At 37.7% G+C, this 27216-nt stretch overlaps 2 protein-coding genes and 1 pseudogene across 3 annotated transcripts in view; 1 reads left to right on the forward strand and 2 right to left on the reverse strand.

The window, feature by feature from the left end:
• The window catches only part of LOC125812189 (mitochondrial thiamine diphosphate carrier 2-like), a 252341-nt gene that overhangs the window by 186730 nt on the left and 38395 nt on the right, over nucleotides 1-27216 (forward strand). The window lies entirely within an intron of this gene.
• On the reverse strand, nucleotides 20732-21928 carry LOC125812250 (FBD-associated F-box protein At3g52670-like). The gene has a single exon (XM_049491771.1). The coding sequence runs from the start codon at nucleotides 21926-21928 to the stop codon at nucleotides 20732-20734; it is 1197 nt and encodes a 398-aa protein (XP_049347728.1).
• On the reverse strand, nucleotides 23415-27128 carry LOC125812251 (PWWP domain-containing protein 1-like; annotated as a pseudogene).

Genomic DNA, 27216 nt, shown 5'->3' on the forward strand with positions numbered 1-27216 from the left:
TTCAATTTATCTTATCATTCATTTGTGTTCACTCTGGTTGCTGAACTGGTTCTATGACTCTTCAATTCAACCTAGAATTTCATTGTACTTTTGGAAAAGGTTAGATAGTTGAAATGAATGAATAAGTGAATTCAGTTTGCACTAGAATAATCTACATCACCAATATAATTCAAAACAAACTGTCTCCTTTTCTTTAAGGGTCCTCGTTGCCAGCTTCGCTTTTGAGTTCCACATATTGATGTTCAGAGTCATAATTGTAGATTTTTACTTCTTTTAATGGACTATTGCAACACTTGCTTCCTTGACGATTAGAATGCCTCAAATTCTACATATACATTAAACGATCCATGATAATAAGTCTTAATACTCCCAGATGTTTTGATGATCTCTTCACAAGTGCAGGGACCCAGTCCTCTGCAGAGTATGTTCGTCCACGACCATATGCTATACAACTGGAAAGCTGTCCGCGTTAGCAGTTGGTGAGGTTGTCAGAGTACTACACCAACCAGAAGGGACGAGTTTGTTTGTCCAGTGGGTATTAACTCTTGATGTTTGATATATTCAAGACAACAAACAACAAATCATTTCATTCATTCAATGAGAGAGATTCAAGCTTCAAAACAGCAAGGGACCTGATAGTTTACATTATTGCTTCTTGAACTAGTTGTTACCTTGATTGCCTGTATTTGTGCTTATATTGTAGGAATCGTTTCGCTTGTGATAGAAATGTTTCAACCTTGGGTGAATCATTGTAAGAACTTAGTTGAGGGCAACTTAGTGTCTTACGTAAAAGTCTATATTAAACAGTTGGGTTAGTATAGTGGGCAATGCAGGCATTGCTTTGGCTCATTGAGTGATAGTGTATTACTCAAATAGAGAATAGGAGGTTAATCTTGTGTGTGTTGTAAACTGGGTTTTGCTTTGGCTTGTGAAGTTTAGTAAAAACAGTTTGAAAATCCTGTGAGACAGGTCGTGGTTTTACTCCCTTGAGCAAGGAGGTTTCCACGTAAAGTACATGTGCTATCTTTACTTTCTGTACTTATTTTCTGTTCATTATAATTGTGTTGAGGACCTGGTCCTATCGTACTTAGGGATGCATACATTCCAACAAGTTGTATTAGAGCTTGACTTTTCTATTTAGGTAACATCAAGAAAAGAAAAGATCCTGAAGGAATGGTTGCTCCACCTAACATGGAAGAAGGTCAGTCAACCACCAGACCATCTCGTTTCAACAGACAGTTTTATGGCTGGTGGAAGAATGACATGCATGACTACATCAATGTTGAAGATACTGAGCTATGGGACGTGGTTCTTGATGGACCATACATTCCCACAAGAGAGGTAACAGATTGAGAGCTTACTAAGATGGTTAGATGGTTCCCAAAACCAGAAAGGAACACAATGAAACGGACAGGAAGAAGATAGAGAAGAACAATAAAGTGAAGAAGATTCTGGTATGTGTAATTGGCTCAGACGAGTACAACATAATCTCTGCTTGCGAGACAACCAAAGAGATATGAGACTGTCTCAAAATAGCCCATGAAGGAACGACACAACTGAAGGAGTCTAAGGTCGATATGCTTACGACTTAATATGAGAACTTTTGTATGAAGGAAGGTGAAACCATTCACGAGATGAATTCAAGGTTCATTTCCATAACCAACAAACTAATATGTCTTGGCGAGCCTATCCCACCAAGAAAACAAGTTCGAAAGATTCTGAAAGTGCTTCACAAGTCATAGGAGAGTAAAGTGAATGTTATAACTGAAGCAAAAGATCTGAAGGTGCTCACCATGGATGAACTGATTGGAAATCTCCAAACCCTACGAGCTGAATAAACAATAGGGGTCAATCATGAAAGAGGGAAATAAAGAGAAATTAGTGGCCTTGAAAACATCTTCAAACGAGGACTGATGAGGATGATGACATGGCATACATCACTAGAAGGTTCCAGAAGATTATCAAGAAGCACAGAGGCTTTCAAAAGAAGGGTTCGACCAGCAGAGAAGCAAATGCAAATTATCTCTGTCATAAATGTAGCAAACCTGGTCATTTTATGAGGGATTGTCCAAGTCAAAAGCAAGAAACTCAGGACTTCAGAACTCTAAGAAGGGATCAAGTCCTAGACCATGCCAAAAGAAAGGCTCATGTTGATCAACTAGTGAATAAATCTTTTGTTGTTCGGGGAAATGCATCCAACGAATCAGAAGAAGAGGGAGACAGCCATGAAGATGTATCGATGATGGCTGTAAAAGATGATGAAACTGTGTTCAATTATATTTTCTCACTAATGGCACAATCTAACGTTGAAGAGAATCGGGATGAGGTAACCATTTTTTATCTCAAAAGTGATCTAGAAACTTTTTCAATTAAAAGATTGAGAAAACTTGTTGTTGTATTAATTGACTCAGTTGATGAACTAACATGTGATAATCTGATGATAAGTGAAAAACTGAGCTTATGCGAGGATGAGAATGCAGCTCTTAACTCTCAAATGTCTGAAATGAGTGTTAGGATAAGTTTTCTAGAGACTGATAGTTTGCAGCCCATCGAGGAACCTGGTACCTCTGAGGGTGGGAAGCGAAAACTCAGTAACTTTGAGATTGAGCTAGAAGAGAAACTGAAGACCTCTGAGTCTAAGTTAGTTGCCTCCCTTGAAAGAAACTCTCAATTAGTGAAGGATTTATGTAAGATCAAAGAAGAGTTAAACCATTCCCTCAAATGGACTAATTTGTCTAAGATACTCTCTAACTTAGCAAATCAGAAAATCAACAGCAAAAATGGGTTGTAGACAGATAGAGCCTCCCTACAATTCCTACAGTAAATATGTGTCTATCTCTGACAATCTTTTGTGTACCCATTATGGAAGAAATGGTCATCTGAAAGAAAAATATGAGATTCTTAGAGGAGTAAAAGAAAGACGGGATAAGTTTCTTAAATCAAGAAAAGATTTAGTAAAAAATAAAAAGGCACCTGGTCCTAGTTACCATTTTAGCAAGAACATTTTGCCCCCATGGACAGGAAGGTTTCTCATTAAGCCTTTTGACAGTTTTTGGGAACTCCATCTGAAGTGGGTTCCTAAGTCAAATAAGTGATTCTTGTGCAGAAGAGAGGAAACAGTTAGTGTTGGTACATGGATAGTGGATGCTCAAGGCATATGAATGGAGAAACTTTAAACTTCCTCTCTTTGGAAGCACACCAGGGGGTGGTGTGTCGTTTGGTGGTGGGAAGAAAGGTTTCATTCTCGGAATTGGAAAAATAGGAAGATCAGCAAATCATTCCATAGACAATGTACATTATGTAAATGGTTTCAAATACTATCTCTTGAGTGTATCCCAAATTTGCGACAAAGGAAATAAAGTTAAGTTCATGTCTGATAGATGTTTGGTTACTAACTGTGCAACTAACAAGGTTGTTAGGTCTGCCAAAAGAGTCAAAAATATGTATGTTGCAGATCTTAACTCGGTAGAAGAGGACAGTCTTTCATTCCTAAGTGCTTAAGCTGACAATGCAAATCTATGGTATAGGCGATTGGGACATGTGAGTACATCTTTACTAAACAAGCTTGATGCAGGGGACCTGGTTCGTGGATTGCCAAAACTGAAGTTTTCTAATGATAAAGTATGTGATGCCTGTGTAAAAGGGAAGCAAACAAGATCTTCCTTCAAAACCAAGAAAGGTGTATGCACAACCAGACCCTTAGAACTCCTACAAATGGATCTATGTGGACCTGTCAGAGTTCAAAGAAGAGGAGGTAAGAAGTATATTCTAGTAGTTGTTGATGATTTCTCCAGGTTCACCTGGAACATGTTTCTGCGGACTATAGCCGGACTTCTGATCACCTTTGCCAAAACAACTCAACTAAAATGAAGCTGCAAGATAGCTAGCATCATATCTGATCATGGCATAGAATTGAAAACTCTTAAATTGAAGGCTTTTGTGCTGAAAATGGAATCCATCACAATTTCTCTGCGCTAAGAACTCCCCAGCAAAATGGAGTCGTTGAAAGGAAGAATAGAACATTGGTGGATATTGTCAGAACCATGTTGATTGACTCAGGGATAGCAATGTATTTTTGGGCAGAATCAATCAACACAACCTGATATGTTACAAATAGGTGTCTTATCAGGTCCGTGATCAAGAAAACACCTTATGAGTTATTGAATGACAGGAAACCGTCAATTGCTCATCTGAAGTCATTTGGTTGCAAGTGCTTTGTTCTGAATAATGGAAAGGATGACCTTGGCAAGTTTGATGCCAGGAGTGATGAAGGGATGTTTGTCGGGTACTCTTCTACCAGCAAGGCATACAATGTTTTTAACAAAAGAACTCTATGTATTGAAGAGAGAATACATGTGATATTTGATGAGTCTGATGATAAGAGCAACGTTGAATACAAAGAAGACATTGAACTGGAGGAGCTGATTAAGGGAAAATAGGACAAGGCAATTCGAAATCCTGGAAGCAAACAGATTGCAAGGGAAGATGGTGTAGAACTCACAGAAGAACCTAGTCCCTCTGATTCAGCTCAGGAGGAAACATCTCAAAGTCCAGAGTGTGAAGAAAGTGAATTTGTTGCTGATGTTGAAGTAGAAATAACTAGAAAGTCCGGATGGAAACATCAATCTTCATATCAATTGGACAATCTTATCTCTCCACTTGACTCCGGAATACAAACTAGATCCAAAACAAGAAATCTAGTTACATATTCAGCCTTCATATCACCTATTGATCCTAAGAATATCAAAGAGGCTTTACATGATGCAGATTGGATGACATCAATGCAGGAAGAACTTCATCAGTTTGAAAGAAGCAAAGTATGACACCTGGTCCCCAGACCTCTCAACAGAACCATTATTGGGACTAGGTGGGTCATTAGAAACAAACTTGATGAGCATGGGATCATTAACAGAAATAAGTCAAGACTTGTGGTACAAGGATATAATCAAGATGAAGGGATTGACTATGATGAGACTTTTGCTCCTGTAGCCAGAATGGAAGCCATTAGAATCTTGATAGCCTTTGCTGCCCACATGGAGTTTAAACTGTTTCAAATGGATGTCAAAGTGCTTTCTTGAATGGGCATTTGAAGGAAGATGTGTATGTTAAAAAACCTCCAGGTTTTGAAGATATTGATCTCCCAAACCATGTGTTGAAGCTGGATATAGCTCTATATGGCCTAAAGCAAACTCCAGAGCTTGGTACGAGCACCTATCAAAATTCCTCCTTGCAAACGGGTTCAAAAAAGTTAAAATTAATAATAATACTTTGTTCCTAAAATCCAGAGGTAAGGAATTGTTGATTGTGCAGGTATACATATATGACATTATCTTTGGAGCTACTTCAGATTCACTATGCAAAGAGTTTGCTGATTTGATGAGTAGTGAATTCGAAATGAGCATGATGGGAGAGCTTACTTTCTTCTTAGAACAGCAGATCAAATAGTCATCACAGGGCACATCAATATGTCAAGAAAAGTACATAAAGCAATTGCTTAAGAAGTTTAACCTGCTTGAGGCAAAAGTCCTTGATACTCCTATGAGCACAAGTGTGAAACTTGACTTGGATAACGAAGGGATAGATGCTAATCAGACTATGTACAGGGGAATTATTGGGTCACTTCTGTACCTAACTGCAAGCAAGCCTGCCATAGTCTTCAGTGTAGGGATGTGTGCAAGGTTTCAAGCAGCACCAAAGGAATCACACTTGAAGGCAACCAAGAGAATTCTGAGATATTTGAAGGGAACTCAGGACCTGGTCCTCTTCTACCCTACTGGTGACTCTTTTGATCTAATTGGTTATGCTGACGCTGATTATGCAGGTTTTCTTGTTGATTGAAAAAGTACATCAGACATGGCACACTTCTTAGGATCATCATTGATTTCTTGGGGCACTATGAGGCAAAATTCAGTGGCACTGTCTACAACAGAAGCAAAATATGTGGCTGTTGCATCATGTTGTGCTCAGCTCCTATAGATCAAGCAACAACTGGAAGACTTTGGTGTTCTCACAGACACTATTCCTCTAATATGCGACAACACTAGTGCAATGAACATGGCCAAGAACCCCATTTAGCATAAGAGGACAAAACATATAGATGTGAGACATCACTTCCTAAGGGACAATGTTGAGAAGCAAAATTTGACGATGAGTTTTTGCAAGATAGAAGACCAGCTGGCTGACATCTTTACAAAGTCATTAAGTATAGAATGCTTTGTCAAAAACAGATTGAGGCTGGGGATGCACAAGATAACCTAATTCCATAATAAGTTTGCACGAAATCTTCGAGTTGACTATGTTAAAAAAGGCAGGTATCTATACTAGTTGTAATGCTTATCATTTGAGAATTCACTTTTGGTACTTACTGCAAGTATACACTCATGGCATGTTGGCAAAAGAGAGGATTTAACCATACATGCAGGGTTATATACTAAATGGGACCTGGTCCCCATAAGGTTAGTATCATTTCTGCTACAATGTATGTTTGTCAACGGTCATTGCCACGTGTCCCTTACCCATTAATTACGTCAGTTTCAGACATCTTTTCACTTTAAATCCAAGAGTCGCTGCTTTTCAGGGACCCGATACCCTTTGTGCTTAAATACAACTGTTTTTAGTTAATCCAAACATCATAATATCTTCTTAATCTCCTTTTGTGATTCACTACGTTGTTCAAAATCATCTCTTTCTTCTTATAAAAATGACTAACTATACTTCATCTTCAAAGTTTCCCATCTCCCAAGAAATTAAAAACCCCACTTCATTCAATTTCTCCATTCCTCTCCCAGAAGAGTCCCCTTCCACACCAATTTGTGGTGTTGGTGAGACGGGTTAATCCATCACACCTCATACTGAAGTGGTGGCTTCTCTTGCACCTCCATCTGGGGAAGTTTTACCTTACTCGCCTACGTTGGTTTTGTCCGGTGAAAAATCCCTAAACTCAGAGGCCCAATCAGTTGTGAAACCAAGTGGTGATCGTCCCACTGAAGAATTAGAAGTGGTTTCTAGGGCAGTATCATCTACGATGTATGAGCGATTGGTTGATGGAGATTTACCTGAGGGAAAGGGCACTGAGTCAAATATTCTAGCAGCAGCGGCAGAATTAGTAGTCGTGCAAAGTTTGGCCTCGCTCAGAGGAGATGTTCAACCAACTCTGTTGGAACAGGAGTTAAGGTCGCCGGAGCTGGTCCCACACAGTGTTCAACCTGTGTTTGACCAAACTCCTAAGTCATTTGACATTGCAAGTGAAGAAGAGAAGGAAGAAGAAGTTCCTTTAAAATGGAGCAGGAAAGGGGTTCGTGGTGCAAACTTCTCAACAACAGGTGTCCCAGATCTAGAGGGAGTCAACATTGTTCCTGACCCCGACCTCAATAATGAGCCTGCTGAGTCTGTAAAAGAAAGGAAAAGAAAGGGTAAAGGAAAAATGGTTACATCCTACACAAAGGGGGACAAGAAGAGGTATGGCACCAAGAGTGAGATGCAGAAGGTCATTGGAAGTGCCATAGCAGTAAATGTAATTCAAACAGAAAGGGCAAGGAAGAGAAAAATGGAAGGTCATCTGCCTGAAGAACCCACCTCAAGCCCTTTGCCTGTTGGGTCCAGTGATACAGAGTTTGATGATGCTGCTATGTATGTGGCAAAAAGAAGGAAGAAAGCAGAGGTTGAGAGGGTCAAATCAAATGGGGTTCAAAAATCAACGAAGAAATCTCCTGTAAAGAAAGTGAGTAAAAGGGCTACTGAGTAGTCAAAACCAATATTCAAAAGTCAAAAGAAGAAAGGAGATGACCAGGGAAGCATGGATTGCAGAAATGGAGAACCAAAAGGTGCTAAGCAGTAGAGTCTTCGATCTTGATATTCTTCAGAACTTGGAATGTCCACTCTTTTTTATTCAGTTTCCTTGCAAAGTTGGGATCATTTATTTGAACCCCCAGCACCATATTTGCATAAACCTGAGGTGCATGAATTTTACTATAAGATGGAACTTCTAGATGATAGAGGAATCAGGACTATTGTCAAATATGTCAAAATCCATGCAATATCGGGTACAATGCAATTCTCGGGCACGTGCAATATCGGGCACAATACAATTCTCGGACACATGCAATGATGTAATTCTCGGGCACATGCAATATCGGGCATATGTAATGATATAATTCTCGGGCACATGCAGTATCGGGCGTAATGCAATCTTCGGGTACATGTAATAGTTGATTGGAGGCATAGACCTTCGTCTTATTGAAAGGATTGAGTGTCATTTGTTGATGAATTTGGAATATTGTAGCTTTGACCCTTCGTCCTATTGTAAGGAGTGAATGCAATTGAATGTTGATTTGTCGGGCTTGATATAAAGTAGCTAGATTATTTCGTCTGATTGGAAAGATGTACCAATAATTAGCGATCTGTCGGGCTCAAAATAACTTGGTCCTTCATTCATATTAGAAGGATAGGGAGCCATTTATTGGCAATTTGTCGAGCTCAAAATAACTTGGTCCTTCATCCTGTCAGAAGGATAGTATGCCATTTGACTGGCGATTTAGGCTCAGTATAGAGTAATTTGGTCCTTCATCACGTCAGAAGGACAATATGTCATTTGACTGGCGATTGTCGGGCTCAAAATAACTTGATCCTTCATACTGTTGGAAGGAAGTATGTCATTTGACTGGTGATTGAGATCAGTATAGATGAGTTTGGTCCTTCGCCATTGATTAGCGATTTGTCGGATATATCGTCACATTGATCCTTCAAGTAGTGTTGAAGTTGCTTCTTGTATATAAACCTGTCTTTTCTGCATTCAAAGAAAAATAGTTAGTTAAGAGGAGGTTGATCTGTATCCCAGATTCGACGTAGCATGCTCCTTTGACGTCTGCTAGAATTTTTGGAGTGTTGTCAAAAAATTTGAGGTCCCTTCAAAATTTTCTGCCCCAGTGTAGAACTTCTGTTGTTCTGTTGTAGATTGTAACTTGATTGTTGTGAATTTTTGAGAGGATCTCAAAAATTATGCCCCAGTCTTAATTTGCAAGAAAATATGTTTTCGAAGGAATTTTTTAAACACTTTCAAAAATTCTGCTCCAGTTAGCAAGGGGAATGCTCTTTGAAGGAATTTTTTAGACCCTCTCAAAAATTCTGCCCCAGTTACACAGTCCAAGGGGAAAATGAGATTTTTATTATGATAAGACCGAACTCCAAAGGAGCGCCTACGTATCCCCTCTTAAACGGGAATCAGGTCTGACGTAGTTCCAAATACAAAGAGCAAAATTCAAGACATAAAACAGAGCATACAGCAACAACCAAAAGATAGATTCTGACCAAACTTTATTGCCCATATGCTAACATGGGTACCTTCTTTGTCAGAACTTGACGGAACATGAATGTAGAGAACTTAAGCATAAATGGCATAAGCCTTTATTGAAAAGTGCTTCAAATGACCTTCAACATGTTTTCTGTTGGTATTTGTTTGGTGCAGAGTCCTCCAAGCATATGATCTTGGTATCAATCAGTTGCTGAATCTTGTCTTTCAGATCACGACATTCTTCTATGGTATGTCCTTTCATTCTTGAGTGGTAAAAGCAAACCTTAGAAATTTCAGTCCACCTTCCACGTGTGTTCATCCTTATTTCACTGATACGGGCGATGTGACCAGCAATCCACAACTTTTCATAGAATTTATCCATGGGCTCAGTCAAAGGAGTGTAAATTTTGATGGGCTTCTTCTCAATGTTGAATAGATTTTTGCGAATATGTTTTTGAGTGAGGGTGTTGATATTGTGAACAGGATAAGTAGGCTTTTGATATGGTAGAGGAGGCCTTTGGGATGGAGGCATTTGATATGGAGGCATTTGAAGTGACGCACAATACCAAGGGACTTGGTGTAGAGGTATTTGATATTGAGGAGCTTGTAAGGGAGGACTCGGCAGGCTCGGAGTAGGATATGGAGGTTTGGAACCATAAGCATGATGTTGAGGAGGATATGGGTAGTTTGAAATGTGAGTGTTCTTTAGAGGCATTTGAATGGAACTTGGTTGATTTTGAGAGGTGGGACAAGTTGGTGGAGGATGAGAAATCGGGTGAGTGAGTGGAGGGTTATCTTGGAGAGTGGTCTGACTTGTGACAAACGACTTATCTATGTTTGTCTCCAAAGTGGGATCGACAGAGAGTAACATCTTGGCCCACCCGCGCATATCAGACGCTTTTTCTTCTAATTCCTTTATTTTCTTTTGCAAGCTTGATATCAACTCGTCTGAAGGATGCTTCTTTTCGATAGTCTTACTCATAACCTTCTCATTAGTCGTTTTCCTATTCCCTTTGCAGTTCTCATTTGGAAGAGAAGGAAGAGCATTTGATCGCGTATGGTAAACCATGGTCTACAGATCAACCATTGGGGAAGGGTAAAAATAAAAGTAAAAGCAAAAGAAAACCCAAGTTAGAGCGTTCCATTAATTGAGATACCAGACACATTGTTTTAAGATAAACGCGCTAAATGCAAAGAGCCTCGTTGAGCCAGAGGTAGGCCTAAGACGACATATAAGTGATGCACAATAATTAATTCGGACCTTATTTGCCAATTGGAGTTTAGAGTTAGAGAAATAAAAGCGATCTTTATTTATTATAAAATTTGAACAATACTTCATAATTGAAAAACGAAAAACTGAAATAAACTAAGGGAAAGGGGTAACAAATGGGAAAGTCATCCTAAATTCTGAAAATCTTGAAGATATTGGTTCCAAGAACTTGGCGCCAATTGACTTCTTGTACAGGGAGTGACTTCATTCTTGATCTTTAACACGTTGCGTGCCCATATGTTTTCTCTTTCATCAGTGAGCCCATAATATTCTTCCTCACTCACATCTCTGTCTTTGACCTCTTTTAGGATCCATGTGTAATACTCACGTGTGCATAAGGCCTGTCGTGCACCCATAGGAATGGTTAACACTAGCTCCCATCTTCGAAGTATGATGTGGACTTGGGGTTTATCTAATCCAAATTCATACTTAAACTACTCCATGTCAGACCGGAGTGGTATTACCTGAGTTCGCCCAAATTGGCGGAGTACTCGAAGAGAAGTGTATGGTTGTACGCCTTTTAAGCCAATGAGCTCAATGAAGTATCGGTCATTGCCTCTTACTAGTGCATGAGGGGTGGACAACCAATGGAGCTTCCATTGGATGCGGTAGCTCTCGAGCTCTGCCAAGAATTTCTGTCAGTCTACGAATCCTACAGGGGCAGTGAAAGCTATCATTCTTCTTGAATGATTATCAATCTTGTTGCCATAACCAAGAAAAATGTCTACCACATCAGACTGTAAGTAGAAGTGTTCAATAGCCCATAATTGCAGCAAAAGGTTGCATCCCTCGAAAAATATTCGACCATCGACGCATGCTGACAAACTCCTCATTATTTCCGCCAAAATCATAGGTACTAGGGTTTTCCTAGGTTTGCCCTCTCTTTGGGCTAAATCTCGAACCACATAACCCAAGCGTGTGTCAATCCTTCCCCTTATATTAGGAAAAACCAGGGACCCTAATAGGGCAATGGCAAAGGCATTTAGGCGATATGTTTCTCATTCCTCGACGGAGCATTCAAACTCATCAATAAAAGAGTAATAACTATCATCTCGGCCAAAGCGTGAATACAAAAAGTCGAAATGAATCCACCCAAGGTCTAGAGAAGGCAATGTTGGATTTGACTTCATTCCCAGACTTTTTAGAAACTCCCTCGATGATGGCTTATATGGTACTATCATTTCACACTCGTGGTATGGTATGTCAATGAAACCACTTATCTCCTCAATCGTTGGTGCCAAGTCGATATCCACGAATTTGAAGACCATCCTCACAGGGTCCCAAAATTCTAGCAAGGCCCTAATCAAGTGAGGGTTTGGTATGACAAAGATGAGGTAGGTAAGACCATCCAACAGCTGACGAATCTCTCTTTCGCGATCCCTCTTAATATCAATCCACCAGCTCCTTAGCTTGTAGTTTACATCTACGACCATTTGCGGGTTTGGGGAGTTGAAAATGTCCATGACTCTGCAAACAAAATAACAAACGATTTCTAAACTCCATTTTGGCAAATTTGGCTTAATTTAATTATTATTACCACATTGACACATAATTATGTAATTTTTCTAAAGGGTGTTGGGGCCTTTTAGACGATAAGGTGGCAACTAATCATGCGGATTGACACCAAGGGTCAAACCACCTAGGGCTTATGCAGCATGTATGACCTAAGTAAACTTTCTAAGAGTTGGTTTGACATGGACTTGAAAGGAATTCTATGCGAGAAGGCTCGTAGTTTCACGGTAGTAAAACTATTCGTTCCGTCCACGCATTTGCCGACCCTTTATAATTGGGTATTTGAAGAGAATTGGAGTAGTTGTGAGAGGTGCAAAGGCACAACATCACGATAACAAAAATAAAAAAAGGAAGAGGGTCCCAATTGGGGGAAGTATGAGCGGAATGTCAGTTTATCAAAGCGGATAACAATTAACACTTAGATGAAAAACAATAACACATAAACAGTTTACGAAAAGCGATAAATAAGCAAGTAAATAAATACATGCGTAAATAAAAGGAAATGAATAAACAAACATTGTGAATAATAAGGCAAATAAGGAAAAGGATATGAGATTAAACATGGAAATACCCAAATAAGGGAAAAAGGGAAAGGGCGAAACATGGAAGTAAACACAAAAGGAACAAAGGAAAGGAGTGGAACTTGGAAAATAGGCAATAAATAAGGAAACAAATGATAACTAAACATTGTAATCAACTAAACAAATAATGAAATAACCAGATAAAGTAAACCTCACATAAATCAAATGAAACACGTAATGGTTAGAACATAATATCCCCAGTAGAGTCGTCATTCTGTCGCGCCCCATTTTTCGCAAAACGGGTTTTGGTCCATGACCTAACAACTCTTTTGGGCTTTCGGTTGATTGTAGAGTCACCACCTAACGAATTAAGGCGCGTTACGGCACCTATCTAACCTAATTAAGTCTAGCTAAAGTCAACAAACTAGAGATCGGGTAAGGATTCAAGTTACCTTGATGGGAAGGTGTTAGGCATCCCTCGAGGTCCATAAATGTGGGTCCCGTCCGTATCTCATGCAATTTATGGAGGGTTACAAGTAACAAGTATGGTCACTTCATTTATTATTTATTTAACTAGCATGATGACTAGGTGATAACTATGATTAAACAATTAGGATTAATTAAATTATATACTTTATTAATTAAGCATGTAAGACTAGGTGATGTAATAAACGAAAAATAAATATTTACACAATCAATAAAAGAGGAGCGAGGAGACAGAAATTGCACAATCAAATAGAATAAATAATTTTTTTAATATTATTTAAGCTACCCCAAATAAATATAAAAATAAACAAATAAAGAGACAAAGGAAAGGGAGACTCTGAAGGACTTTAGGATCAGCACTCGACTTTTCTTTATTTCGGTCGGCTTCTCGTAGGGACAGACAAAACCAAGGTTTGTCATTTAGACCGAGTCGATGTCATCATCTCCATAGGACCTAAACTACCCCTAACCCCACCACCACATGCTTTTCATCTCTAAAAGGTGTCTAGCGTCCCCACGTAAGGTCCAAGAGGCATTGAACTGCTATTAGGATGAATTTAGACAAAATAAAATATAATAGGCCCACCTAGACACCAAGTCAAACAATTTGGACGAGCATTTAGCACGTAGAGTCTCATATTGGCCTCTATATTTTAATTTAAACATGTTAGCAAACACACATAAAGTGAAGGTCGTATACTAAGTGTGTGCACATATAAATCAGGCAGTAAGCAACACAACAATATAACAGTTAATTAATGAAAGGACATATAGTTATGACGTAAGGCAGATTTCAGTTGTAAACTGATTTATTTATTAATAAAGCATGGAGAAATTATTTATTAGTTGATTAAAATGGCAAGACATTTATTCATAATGCAGAAAATATTTTGGACAGGATTTTACTAGGACAACAAACTATAAGGTAGCAAATTATGCAGAAAAATAACATATTAATGCAATAGTGGAAATACTATTGTATAATATTTATTTTTTAAGTGGCAATCAGTTTAATAGATGCAGAAATTAATGAGTAGCTAATTCTAAGTGGCAAATTATGATGCCGAGGCTAATATTTTAAACAAAATTGAACTAGGGTAGCAAGTAGCAGATGCAATAAATTATTAGCTGATTTTATCCGAGCAGATTAGTTTAAATAGAAATATATGGGCAGAAAAGCGATAGCCGATTATCAATGTTTATTCTAAATGACCAGAAAAATAATTATGCCATTGAACAGTGGCAAAAATTCATAACATAGTGCTATTTAGTTTATTAACATGCTGAAATGGTTATTAGCAGATTAATTAGAATTTAATATTAAATGACAGACTTGAGTTACTGAACATATTATTTAGACCTCAATTTTATTAGTTAAATTCTATGGACATAATTTCTAAGTAAGGAACAAGATCCACAACCTATTGGCATGGCTTCTACACCCAAAAGATATATTGAGCGATATTTAATTCTTATAGGCATGGTATCTACGTGTAACAAAGTTTAAGCCTATATGCATAAATTTCTAAGCCCAAAACATACTGAAAATAATTTAGATCTTATAGGCATGCTTTCTAGCTTTATTTCATTCAATACAAATAGGTGATTTAAACCAAAGCTTTGTTTTAAAAATGGGTGATCAAGACAAGCAAAGCAAGGAGACATGTAAAAGTTTGATTTATTTAGTTAGATCTAAAGCGATGTTACAAAGACTTGTTGATTTATTTTAATATTAACACTAAAATATGCGGCCAGCACAACAAATGCTCATGATTTAGATAACATGATAATATTGACAAAATCTTTCTTTTTTATTCTAATTAGGTTTAGAAGCTTGTTGATTATTTAAGTAGCCATGTTCAAATAACTAGTTAATCAAAGCACATTCACATGTAAGTACGTAAATAAAATAAGAAAAACAGTTAGCACATATACCCCCTCCCCCTTAGAGGATCCCCCAAATTATTTCATATATATGTATAGTTTAGAGTCATAGAAATATTACAAAACCGAACAACAAAAGCGAATAGTAAATGACATAATACAACCCAAAATAAACTACTAAGCAGAAATAGTTTCTATCCGGTAACCCGCCCTAGACGACTCTTCATGTCTTGAATTTTATGTTCAACCCTGCTTTAAAAATATACCAAAGATAAAGACAAGATCATAGAACAATAATTACATAGATAGAAACACAACAAGTATTCATAACAAACACAGATTTCAAACAAGTCATAAAACATATAAAATCACGCACTGAGAAAGAAAGGATAAAGAGACTAGTTTGGTTGCTTCCTTCTGATTTAATTCAAACAATGCAACAATATTTAATAATCTGAAACAGCAAGTAAACTAATGGAAAGCAGCTAACCAACTAGGCGGAATATTTTATCAGCAATGAAGTATTTAGCAAGATTTCCAAACCACAACAACAACACAGCAAAAGCGCAAAGAATGATCCAAAGCTTAACTAGAGTTCTTATTATATTTTTTTTGAGAAGAGAGTGTCTAAATCTGAGAGTGTCCACCGTGAGTATGAGCGTGTCCAGATAATAGCACTAAGGGTCACTTTATATAGTAGGAAAGAAGCGCGGTTTAAAAGGAAAGGGAACTTAAAATATTTCATTATGTCCTTATACAAAGAAATGAATCAATCAATTAATAAACCCCATAAAATAATATGCAGGAATCACCCTTTTACTTACCCTTACAAATTATATTTTTACCAAAAATAAAATATGCCTAACTTTTAACTAAGGCAAGAAGTCATTTAAATTACACATAATCAGCAAACACAAATTAATATTCGGAGAATAGAAATAATACAGCTCAAATCAAGTCACGCAAATTTGTTAGCAATATTTTTACCATAATTAGATAAGAAGGAAGAATGCATGCCAAGATATATACATGGCAAGAGTTGATTATGGCATAAAGGATCAATCAAACCAACAAAAGAATCGGTCAACAATCACAGTAACCAAAAAAGAGGAATCAGTGAAATCTAATATTATGGCATCCAATATGGTGAGATCAACATATAAGATATGTATTTTGATTCCAAGTAAAATCTCAACAATCAAGGAAAGCCAGTGAATATGACTCTCAATCGATTAAGGCTTAAATTATGATTTTACCATACAAAAGATAATCAAGGGAGTTCGTAAACTAATAATTTTATTATATAAATGCATAAGATATGCAAACCATCGGTTCGAGTTTAGACTCAATGCAGCAAGTCATAAAACTTCACAATTTGAAGTCTAGCAGATCATAGTAGGAACAAAGAATATGAATTTGAAAAGATAATTGGCAAATCACAATAGAAAGTAATAATCACAGATTTAAATAGCAAATCGACAAATCTCAATGGAAGTAATGAATTGACTTCACTCCCACAAAATATAAGATAACAATATAAAAATATGAATGGATTAGTTTGTGTATCACCATTTTAAGATCATGCCTGAATATGATTTGCCATAGACTTAACAAAATAAAAATAAATATCACACCAAAAAATATACTAAACATGCTTGAATGTGATTTTGTCATATACTTAAGCAAGTAAAAATCACACCAAACTCAAACAAAAATGAAAGACGTTAGCCGAAAAGAGATGATAATTGAGAGAGAGGAGCGAACCTGGACGGATCTGTCAAAGATCCTTCTTAAATACATTTAAAATCCCAAAAGAAATGTCCGCCGGAGCTCGCTGCTGGTGGTCGTCGGCTGCTGCTGTTGCTGGTGACTCGCTGGTCGGAGCAGCTGGCTTTCTCTTCCTCGCTAGTTGGAGCTGCTGTTGGTGTTGCTGGCGGTCCTCGCCGGGAGTTCCGTGAGGCTGCTGCTGACACTGCTGGTCTCTAGTCGGAGTGCTGCCAGTTGCTGGAGTTGTGTCCCTCGCCAGGCACTGCTGTCCAGTTCGCCAGGCACTGCTGGCAGCCGCTGTCCAGTGCTGCTGGCAGCTGCTGGTTGCGTTGGTGGCTGCTGGAGTGTGCCTCACTGGGCGTTGTTGCTGGTTCTTGCGCTGGTCAGATCTGTCGCTGGTGGCCTCGCGGGGCTGCTAGTTAGTATGAGGAGAAAAAAGAAGCGGAGAAGAAAAAAGGAGGAGAGGGAGGTGGCGCCGGAGATGGCGATTCTCGCCGAAAGACGGAGAGGACGAAGGGGAATGGGAGAAGGGGAGGCGGTGGATTTTTAGAGAGGAAGGGGAGAATGAATAATAGGGTTTAGGAGTCTTTTAGTGTTGAAATAGGAAAGATGGAAACTTGATCTCATCCGTTGATTTAATAAGAGATGAGGGGCTAGGATTTGATCTTAGGTTTTGATTAAAAGATAGACGGTTGAGATTAAAAGATGAAAGTTTTAAAATCAGGTTGAATTGAATTTGAAGTGGCTAAAATTGAAATGAAAAGTGGCTATAATCGAAATAAAATTGGAATTGAATAGACTAGAATTGAAAGGAATTAGTATAAAATCGACTCAATTTTAAATGATTTTGAGGAAAACTAAAGAAATGTTATTTAACTAAATACTACACAACATTATAACTAAAATTACTTAAAAATTTTAAAACGTTTGAATTATTTCGAGTTTTACTATAATTTTAAAATATTTTAATAGCATTTACAATAATTTTTATAAAGTATGCATACTAAATATATAATTTTTAGACAAAATCGATTAAAATTTTAAACTCGACATATATTTGAATATACGTATTTAATCGAATAGCATTCCTAAAAAGGGTTAAAGGTCGGTCAAAATTGGGTGTCAACAGTCAATAAGGTACTGGTACCAAGGACAGAGAAGAGAACTGTAGTATTTGGTGCTGACCTATTTATCATGGAAAAGGTGGATGAACTCGAGGAAATCAATCTCTCTGCTATAATGCTTGAACATATGCACAGGGTGATGACTTGGAAAACAGCCAAATATTGCATCCCTTATGGCTACTTACTAAACTATGTGTTCAAACATTTTGAAGTGTCTTTGGGGAGAGGAGTACCTGGTACCACCAAGAAAATGTTTATTGTTGTTACCCTGGTAGAATGTGAATGTATTGAAGGGAAGGCCAAGGGTAGGTCTAGGGTAGAAGATCTCCTAGAGCAGCAGACTTCTCTCAAACGAGAACTGACTGATCTAACAGTGGTCCTCAATGACAAGGAGGTTGAGATTGCGCAACTTAAGTCTCAGTTGCCGAAAGTTGTCTCGAATGGACCGGGTACTAGTGGTGTGGATGAGCAAGTAATGCAGAAGTTGAAAGCTGAGAACGAACAACTGCTGAAGACAAATGCCTCACTCAGTGAGGAAGTCAAAGCTCTCAACAAGCAAGTCATTCAGGTTCATGAGGCTGCAAACGAGTGGATGTCCTTGCTAATGCGAACCCTTACTCCTCTTCCCCCTCCATCCTAAACGAGTCTTGTCTCCCTGGTTTCTTCATCCTTATGTCAAAACTCTAATGGCTATGTGTACTGTTTGGGGTGATTCTTGTGGTCAGCTTTAGTGATCTAATGCTATTTGTTATTATGCCATGTTCAGTATGTTTTTCTATTCTCTTTTATTCTTACTTGTGCATGCTCTGTGTGGACCATGGCCTTGAATTCTTAAATGCCTTGCATACAACTTGCATATGTTTACTGCTATTCCTTTTCAATGATGTCAAAGGGGGAATTGAAGGTGAATTGTGTTGTGAAATTAGAAGGGAACTGAACTAAGGGGGAAGAACAGTGACAGAGGGAATTAATGTATCTTTGAATGAATGCTTAACACTCATGTGAGGCTCTGCATGTAGATTGTTTGTCATCATCAAAAAGGGAGAAATTGATAAGTCTTAATACTCCCAGATGTTTTGATGATCTCCTCACAAGTGCAGGGACTCGGTCCTCTGCAGAGTATGTTCATCCAGGACCATATGCTATACAGCTGGAAATTGTCCGCATCAGAAGTTGGTGAGGTTGTCAGAGTACTGCACCAACCAGAAGGGACGAAGTTGTTTGTCCAATGGGTATTAACTCTTAATGTTTGATATATTCAAGACAACAAACAACAAATCATTTCATTCATTCAAGTGAAGGAGTCTAAGGTCGATATGCTTACGATTTAATATGAGAACTTCTGTATGAAGGAAGGTGAAACCATTCACGAGATGAATTCAAGGTTCACTTCCATAACCAACGAACTGAGATGTCTTGGCGAGCCTATTCCACCAAGCAAACAAGTTCGAAAAATTCTCAAAGTGCTTCCTAAGTCATAGGAGAGTAAAGTGAATGTTATAACTGAAGGAAAAGATCTGAAGGTGCTCACCATGGATGAACTGATTGGAAATCTTCAAACCTACGAGTTGAATAAACAACAGGGGTCAATCATGAAGGAGGGAAAGAAGGAGAAATCAGTGGCCTTGAAAACATCTTCAAACGAAGACTGAGGAGGATGATGAAATGGCATACATCACTAGAAGGTTCCAAAAGATTATCAAGAAGCACAGAGGCTTTCAAAAGAAGGGTTCGACCAGTAGAGAAGCAAATGCAAATGATCTATGTCATAAATGTAGCAAACCTGGTCATTTTATGAGGGATTGTCCAAGTCAGACCTCGAAGAAGGGACCAGGTCCTAGACTATGCCAAAAGAAAGGCTCATGATGATCAACTAGTGAACAAAGCTTTTGCTTTCTGGGGAAATGCATCCAGCGAATCCGAGGAAGAGGGAGACAGCTATGAAGATGTGTCGATAATGGCTGTGAAAGATGATGAAGTTGTGTTCAATTCTATTTTATCACTAATGGCACAATCTGACGATGAAGAGAATCAGGATGAGGTAACCCTTTTTTATCTCAAAAATTATCTAGAAACTTTTTCAATTAAAAGATTGAGAAAACTTGTTATTGTATTAATTGACTCAGTTGATGAACTAATGTCTGATAAGCTGATGATAAGTAAAAAATTGAGCTTATGCAAGGATGGGAATGCAGCTCTTAACTCTCAAATGTCTGAAATGAGTGTTAGGATAAGTTTTCTAGAGACTGATAGTTTGCATCCCATCGAGGAACCTGGTACCTCTGAGGGTGGGAAGCGAAAACTCAATAACTTTGAGATTGAGCTAGAAGAGAAGCTGAAGACCTTTGAGTCTAAGTTAGTTGCCTCCCTTGAAAGAAACTCTCAATTAGTGCAGGATTTATGTAAGATCAAAGAAGAGTTAAACCACTCCCTCAAATGGACTGATTCGTATAAGATACTCTCTAACTTAGCAAATCAGAAGTTCAACAGCAAAAAGGGGTTAGGTTGTAGACAAATAGAGCCTCCCTACAATCCCCACAATAAATATGTGTCTGTCTCTGACAATCTTTTGTGTACCCATTGTGGAAGAAATGGTGATGTGAGATATGTCGTGGTTTTACTCCCTTGAGCAAGGAGGTTTTCACGTAAAGTACGTGTGTCATCTTTACTTTCTGTACTTATTTTATATTCATTATAATTGTGTTGAGGACCTGGTCCTATCGTACTTAGTGGACGCAAACATTCCAATACATGAAACAAGAAATTGTTTCAATATTTGATTTTAGGGTGAGTCTCTTAGGATGACAACTCCATAGCAAAGCATCCACAAGTGTTGGGTACTTTCCGCTGGACAACTCTATATATAAAGTTAAATCGTTCACTTTGGGGTTGCAACTGTATGGTGCAGTACCAAATCGTTTGTGTTGATCTCATTGCATTCCCAAAATCTAAGGAAAACTAGAGACCAAGAGGTCGACTTTGATAGAATTTCCCTCAACTCACCAAACCATGCAACATTCAAATTTTTCAACCTATGATGACTTATTCGTGAATTTTTCAATTGGTGAGACTCTTTTGCAATTTTAAGCTGAGGAATCAAATCTCCATCATACTCGAGTGATACCAAATTTGGAGCATCAATCTCCCATAATCCATTACAATTGTCAATAGTCAAGAGCTTTAGGGATTGACTCCCACAAATTTTGAACCTTTCCAACCTTGTAGAAACGTTAACTAATGCCAAATTCTCAAGGAATTGAGATGTAGAAATAAGGTGTTGGAGAAATCCTTCAGATATCCACATATCTGCTAGCTGTAAAAATTTTAGATTTTGACATTCTACAATGTCCAATATAGGGGATTTTTTCCAACAACACCCAAAATAAAACAAGTGTTGTAGAGTTGGTGCTTGGATTTTAACACTCTGGTTCTCGTAGCAACTAATAGAGACTGACTTGATATTTTGAAGATTCTGCAGCTCAATATTTGTCAATGAATGACAATGCTCAATGATGAAATCATCAATCAAGGGACAACAATTGAGCATTGCTCGAAGCATGTTGTCGTCTAATTGAACTTGAGTTAGAGAAAGCTTTCTCAAAGAATGAGAGCTTGCAAGTTGAGTAGTAGTAACAGTAGATAATGAATGAACCATGAGATTACATCCTAAGAGAACCAATTGTCTTGAAGAATTTGTTGTCAAGAATGTGAAAATAGGGAAGGGGTATGAGGGTTCATAAACCTCACAAGTTAAATCTTTTATACCATTCTGAAGAGGAATGCGGAGCCACTTATCTATCTGAGGAAAAACAATACGACAATGAAACACAGGAATTGAAATAGAAAGTTGAAACTTTTCAATAGGGGTTTTTGTTTGGCAGTATCTCTCCATGACTTGATCCACTATTTTATCATCGCCTAGACCATAAGGAAAGGCGAATTCCAAGTTGGGATGAGCTAACCAAGCCTGTAGCCATGTTTTCGAGACAAGGCTCAACTTGGCTGCTTCTTGAAAACTAAGGTAAGACAATATTTTGTGAATGACGCACACAGACAATACGTTCATGCTAGTCATGACTGCAATCTGATACAGTGTCTATGGAATTCTATGGAATTTATATAAGGGAAAAAGGACAAATATACCTCCGAACTATCGTAAATGGTATGCAAATACCCTCCGTTATAATTTTGGGACTTTAATACCCCTGTCGTCCAAAAACTAGAGCATATATCTCCATTCGTATAAAGGATATATATGCTCTAGTTTTTGGACGGTAGGGGCACCAATGTCCCAAAAGTATGACGAAGGGTATCTGCATACCATTTACGATAGTTCGGAGGTATATTTATCCTTTTCCCATTTATAGAATGCAAATATTATAATCCTTTCCTAGCTCGAATTGGAAATAAAGAAAACTAAGCTGAATCCTTTCCTAGCTAGAATTGGTTAAGGTTCTTTTTTTTTGTTGTTGTTATTTTAGTTAATCGATTAAGGTCTTAGGTATTTTAATTGTAGAAGGAATCTACTTTTCCAAGAATTAGTTCTTAAACTATAAACCCTGACCTCATTCTGAAACCAACTAATATGTGGAAATCTCTTTTTTCCTGTAACAAAGTCTCGTCCCTTCAAAACAGTATGTGGTTTAAATCCAAGCTAGTGACTTATAACAGCTAAAATTATTGCAGCGACTACAAAGTAAAATTACGTGCAAGGCACAACTTTTGATGTGATAATTTTTTTGATCCAAGCCAGTTATCAGTTTCAAAACAGTATGTTATTTTTATGTCTTTATGTATAATGTAGCTTCTTTATCGTGCACTGTGAATTGCTATCAAACTAGATGCAGAACTCGAGCTTGCTCTTAAATTTCCATAATATTCATTCAGATTATGTCAACAACTGTGAATTCTAGACAATGGAAAAGGGAAAGAATTGGTTTTTTTGAATGTATGTGGAGTATTTAACTTCAGTTCTTCGATGCACCGAAATATTAGGATCCTAAAATCGACAACCAAACCAAAAAATCAAAATTGAAGAAAGCAAGTACTGAAAAATCTTTGGTGAATACTAGATTTTCTCACCAATCAATAGAGTTTAAATTGCTTATAGAAGCCACAGCTAGCTCTAATCCATTTTCAAGTATAGAAGAGCAAAAATAAACTTTCTTCATACAATTTTCTATCAAGAAGCCTAGTTTCAACAACATAACTAGTGAAATCCTATAGGTGGGGTCTGGGAGTGTAGAGTGTACGCAGACTTTATCCTACCTCATGGAGGTAGGGTAGATGTTTCCGAAAGGCTCAGACAACACATATCAATGAAGATTTATGAGAGAACATAAGTAATGAAGATATCGCCAATAATAGATGTCAAGAAGCCTGGTTCAAGAGTCTGAAATCAGCATAATCTACTAAAAGGTCCGGGCAAAATCACTTACAGATAAAAGTAAATAAGAACTAGCCATAAACAAAGTATATATAATGCTTTATATCATAAGTTTTCTTTTCTTCTTCTCCGCATTCATCCTTCCCATCAGCATACATACAGTAAATCTTATCATTCATTTGAGTTAACTCTGGTTGCTGAACTGGTTCTGTGACTCATCAATTCCACCCAAAATTTCATTGCACTTTTGGAAAAGGTCAGCCAGTTGAAGTGACAAATCTGAAGTGCTAATGGCACTGAGATTTTGTTGATAATGACTCTTCCATCCCTCATCCATGGAATATTTTGCATTAATGGCCACAACAGTCTCATCCAGACAGTCAACTTTGTGCTTATACTGAATGCTAGAAGAAACGGGACTTGAAGCACACAAGATTTCAGAAAGGACCACTGAACTGTTTTCAGAATCAATATTGACTTTTACATCAACCTCTGGATAGTCACAAACAATGGACTTAGTATCTGTGTTACTTTTGAGAAATGCCTTTTCTTCTACATCAGCCCTGCATTTTGAATTTTCCTTGGGTAATGGCTTCATCTCAGTATCGAACTGCAAAGGCAACTCTTGGAATGACATATGATGTGGTTCACTTTTAAACGATTGAATGTCATCAAAACATTCTCCCATTAACTTTTCTGAACCATCAAAGTCTATTAAGTGGTAGTTCACGTCAGAGTTGAACAAGCTTCTACTTTGGACTGCATAGTCATATGCAGCCTGAGCATTACACTTGTTCAGAAATACAATCTGACATGTTGCTGAACCCCACGAAATACGGAGTGCTGATTCATCAAATGGCCCAAAATATCCAAACTTGGCTTTTAATTCTGAAGCAGTTGGAAGCATAGTTTGAGGAGAGAACTTTATTACCAGCATAGTTGGTTCAGCTTTCCATTCAGGCTCCTCAGTGAACTTCTTTTCAGACTCCACTGACAATGTTGATTGGATGTCAACGTCATCCCCTTGGAGTGTCCAAAGTGTTTGGTCACCATATTTCTTTGTCATATGCAAGGACTTGAAGCCCCTCAACTCTTCTTCGTCTTGGCAATTGAAGAGCGTCTGCTTTTTGTTAGTCTTCTCATGTTCATCTGGAAAATAACTCTCTTCGTAAAAAGTTGATGGGGATTGCTTCAAATGCTTAATTGCATCAGTAACATTTCCTAGTTCTGCTCCATAGTCATTAAGCTCGTTATGTTTCTCAGTTTCTTCACCTGATTTTGTTACTAGATGGTCAAAGAAGGCATCCATTCGGAACTTGCCTTCACGACCCTGGTCATCTGGTGGAGACTCTTCCCTCCTCTTCCTTTTAGTTTCTCTTTTACATGACTTCTTGGAGGAATCCCCTTGATATTCAAACGATTTGGCCCCATCTTTCGATACAGATGCATCAAAAGGAAAGGAACAACAAAAAAATAAATCAGTGTGTTCTCTATTTAAATATGGAATACTAGTGTTTATCTAGGATAATAAATAGGCAATAGAATGCACGATAAATCTGTAGAAACAAACATTTGTCCAATTGAGTGAGCACTTAGGAGGAGACAACCAAAACAAACTGACCATGAGAATGAAATTTTGGATGATGCACTGATGGAAAAGCTGAAAGCACAAACAGGTATGGTGTATGCACACTATTTTACCTTGTGAAGTATTGTATTCAAGACACCTAAGGGCTAGGAAAGACGTGTCAATCGACAATTAGATTATTTTCATAACAGAATGGCAGCAACATTTGTTGGTTTTTGGCCAGATGTTGGTCTTACTTTCCAATGACCGACAGAACAAGCACATCAAAGTTTATAGCTCGCCATTATACGTAGGTCGACTCCTTTTAACATCCACTTTATGCTTCAGAAAAGTTCTATTTGTAAGGACAGTAAAATTCAATGTGCCGTTATACATAGGTCTCCTTCTTTTAACATCCACTTTATGCTTCAGAAAAATTCTGTTTGTAAGGACAATAAAATGCAACGCCCACCCAAGCTTGATTACATCTATACAACTACATACTCTAGATGTAGCCTGTAGGTGACCTATTTAGTCATCTGAATCTTCTCAGGTGATGCAATTAAAAAGAGGATTTGTTCCTGGCATAAACAAAAAAAACACACTACTACAATGGTCTAGAAAACAAATCATACAGTATGAAATATTACCGGTACATTGATTTCCGTCTTTCGAAAATTCTACAGGATCCTCTGAGCTTGAGGCTTTCACTCCAAATGTCTGAACATAGGTGTCAACACCTTTTTCAAATTCATCAAATGCCTGATCATAAGTGTCATCATTCTCTTCAAAAACCGCTTTTCTGTAAGTAGTAACCTTTGCAATGTTAATTATCCCATAAACACTATTTGGCAAAGATCTTGGAGACATGGCCAACTTCTTTACAAATGAAAACATCCCATGTGGATGAAAACCATCTCTAGATTTTTTAATCAGCTTTGATGAATAAATGGTCCCAGGTGCATACCCGCTCACATCAACTTTATAAAGTCCTTCAATTCTTGTAGGCTGAAAATTACCCAGGCAGGAACAAGTCAAGCCAAGTACTGCTCTCTTTTTCAGCTCATCAATAGCTTCTTCAACAGCCACAAAGAAAGTTTGAATTTTTGACTTGTTTGACTTCTCCTCAAAATGAGGTTCAAAAGGGATAATTTGATTATGATCAAGCCATGCATAACTATAATCACCATAAAAGGCAACGAGAACTGAACCATCTCTCTTGGCATCGCATACTGGAGAAGGTATTAGACTCTCGTCGTATATTTGTCCTGGCCACCAGGGATGAGACATTACCTTTCCCCAAACAAGGTCTCCAACTCCAAATATATTATTTGATTCTTCTTCTTTTAAGGAAGTTAACCTAAACTTAACCAGACTGTACATATCCATAGAGCCAGGTCCTGTTCCTTTTGACTTGTCACTTTCCATTTTCAGTGAACTACAGAGAAACAAAGAATTAGAACTTCCTAATATGATAACTTACCATCCTTACTTAAATAACACATATGGAGTGGTTTAGAGAACAAGAAAATTGAAACCCTTTAAACAAGTGACAGAATCCCCCAAAAAAACATTAGGAGTGGTTTCTTACAGAAATGCATGATCACAAAATTATGAAAAACAAACCTTACTTGCATTCAAGTCTAAACGAAGAATATATGCTCAAATAAACAAGAAATACACAACACCCTCACACACATACACACATTTTGTAACTTCACCAAAATGCAAGACTAAGATATCCACACAAGAAAGCTACAGAATCACATTACAGAACTATGTAAACCAAACCACAAGGCCCAATTTAGCACTTCCACTGTAAAAAAAATTCTGACAATAGAACAGCAAAAAACATCACATTTACAACCAAGAAAACCCTTAATCCCAATTCTAGAGCACTTCCAGTATACTGTAGTTTTTCTTCCTCAGACATCAACGATAAGAAAAAAAAATAAGAGTAAAATGCTAAATAACAGAAAAAGAAGAGCTTTTTTAAACAGTGTCTATTAGCCATTTGCAGAACACCAAGACGATGAAAAATCAAAGCAAGAGGTGGGCCAAAAACAGAAGAAAAAGACCCCCAACAAGCTTAGATAGCTTAATAGAAGCAAAATTTGGCAACCATACAAGCAACCATCAAAATTATTTCTCAAATAATTCATGTTATAGTGTAAGCAAGATGGTAAACCACCACCACCACCACCCCACCAAAAAAAAAATTAGAAAGGCTCACACACCTTTGAATCTGCAAGCATTCAACACTCTTCTTGTTTCTCATTGTCAAACAATGGCTAATTTTTCATACAGATGCATGTACATTTATGTGTATATATGAAAAGGGGGGGAGAGAGAGAGAGAGAGGGGATATGAATGGGTGAATCGAATATGGCACGACTAGCAATGTTATTTG

Source organism: Solanum verrucosum, unplaced genomic scaffold (genome assembly GCF_900185275.1).
Source record: "Solanum verrucosum unplaced genomic scaffold, falcon-dt-bn FXZP01000115.1, whole genome shotgun sequence".
Classification (NCBI taxonomy): Eukaryota; Viridiplantae; Streptophyta; class Magnoliopsida; order Solanales; family Solanaceae; genus Solanum; species Solanum verrucosum.

Coding starts and splice junctions, on each gene's coding strand:
- LOC125812250 (XM_049491771.1), bottom strand. CDS start 21,928: ATGACTAGCATGAACGTATTGTCTGTGTGCGTCATTCACAAAATATTG.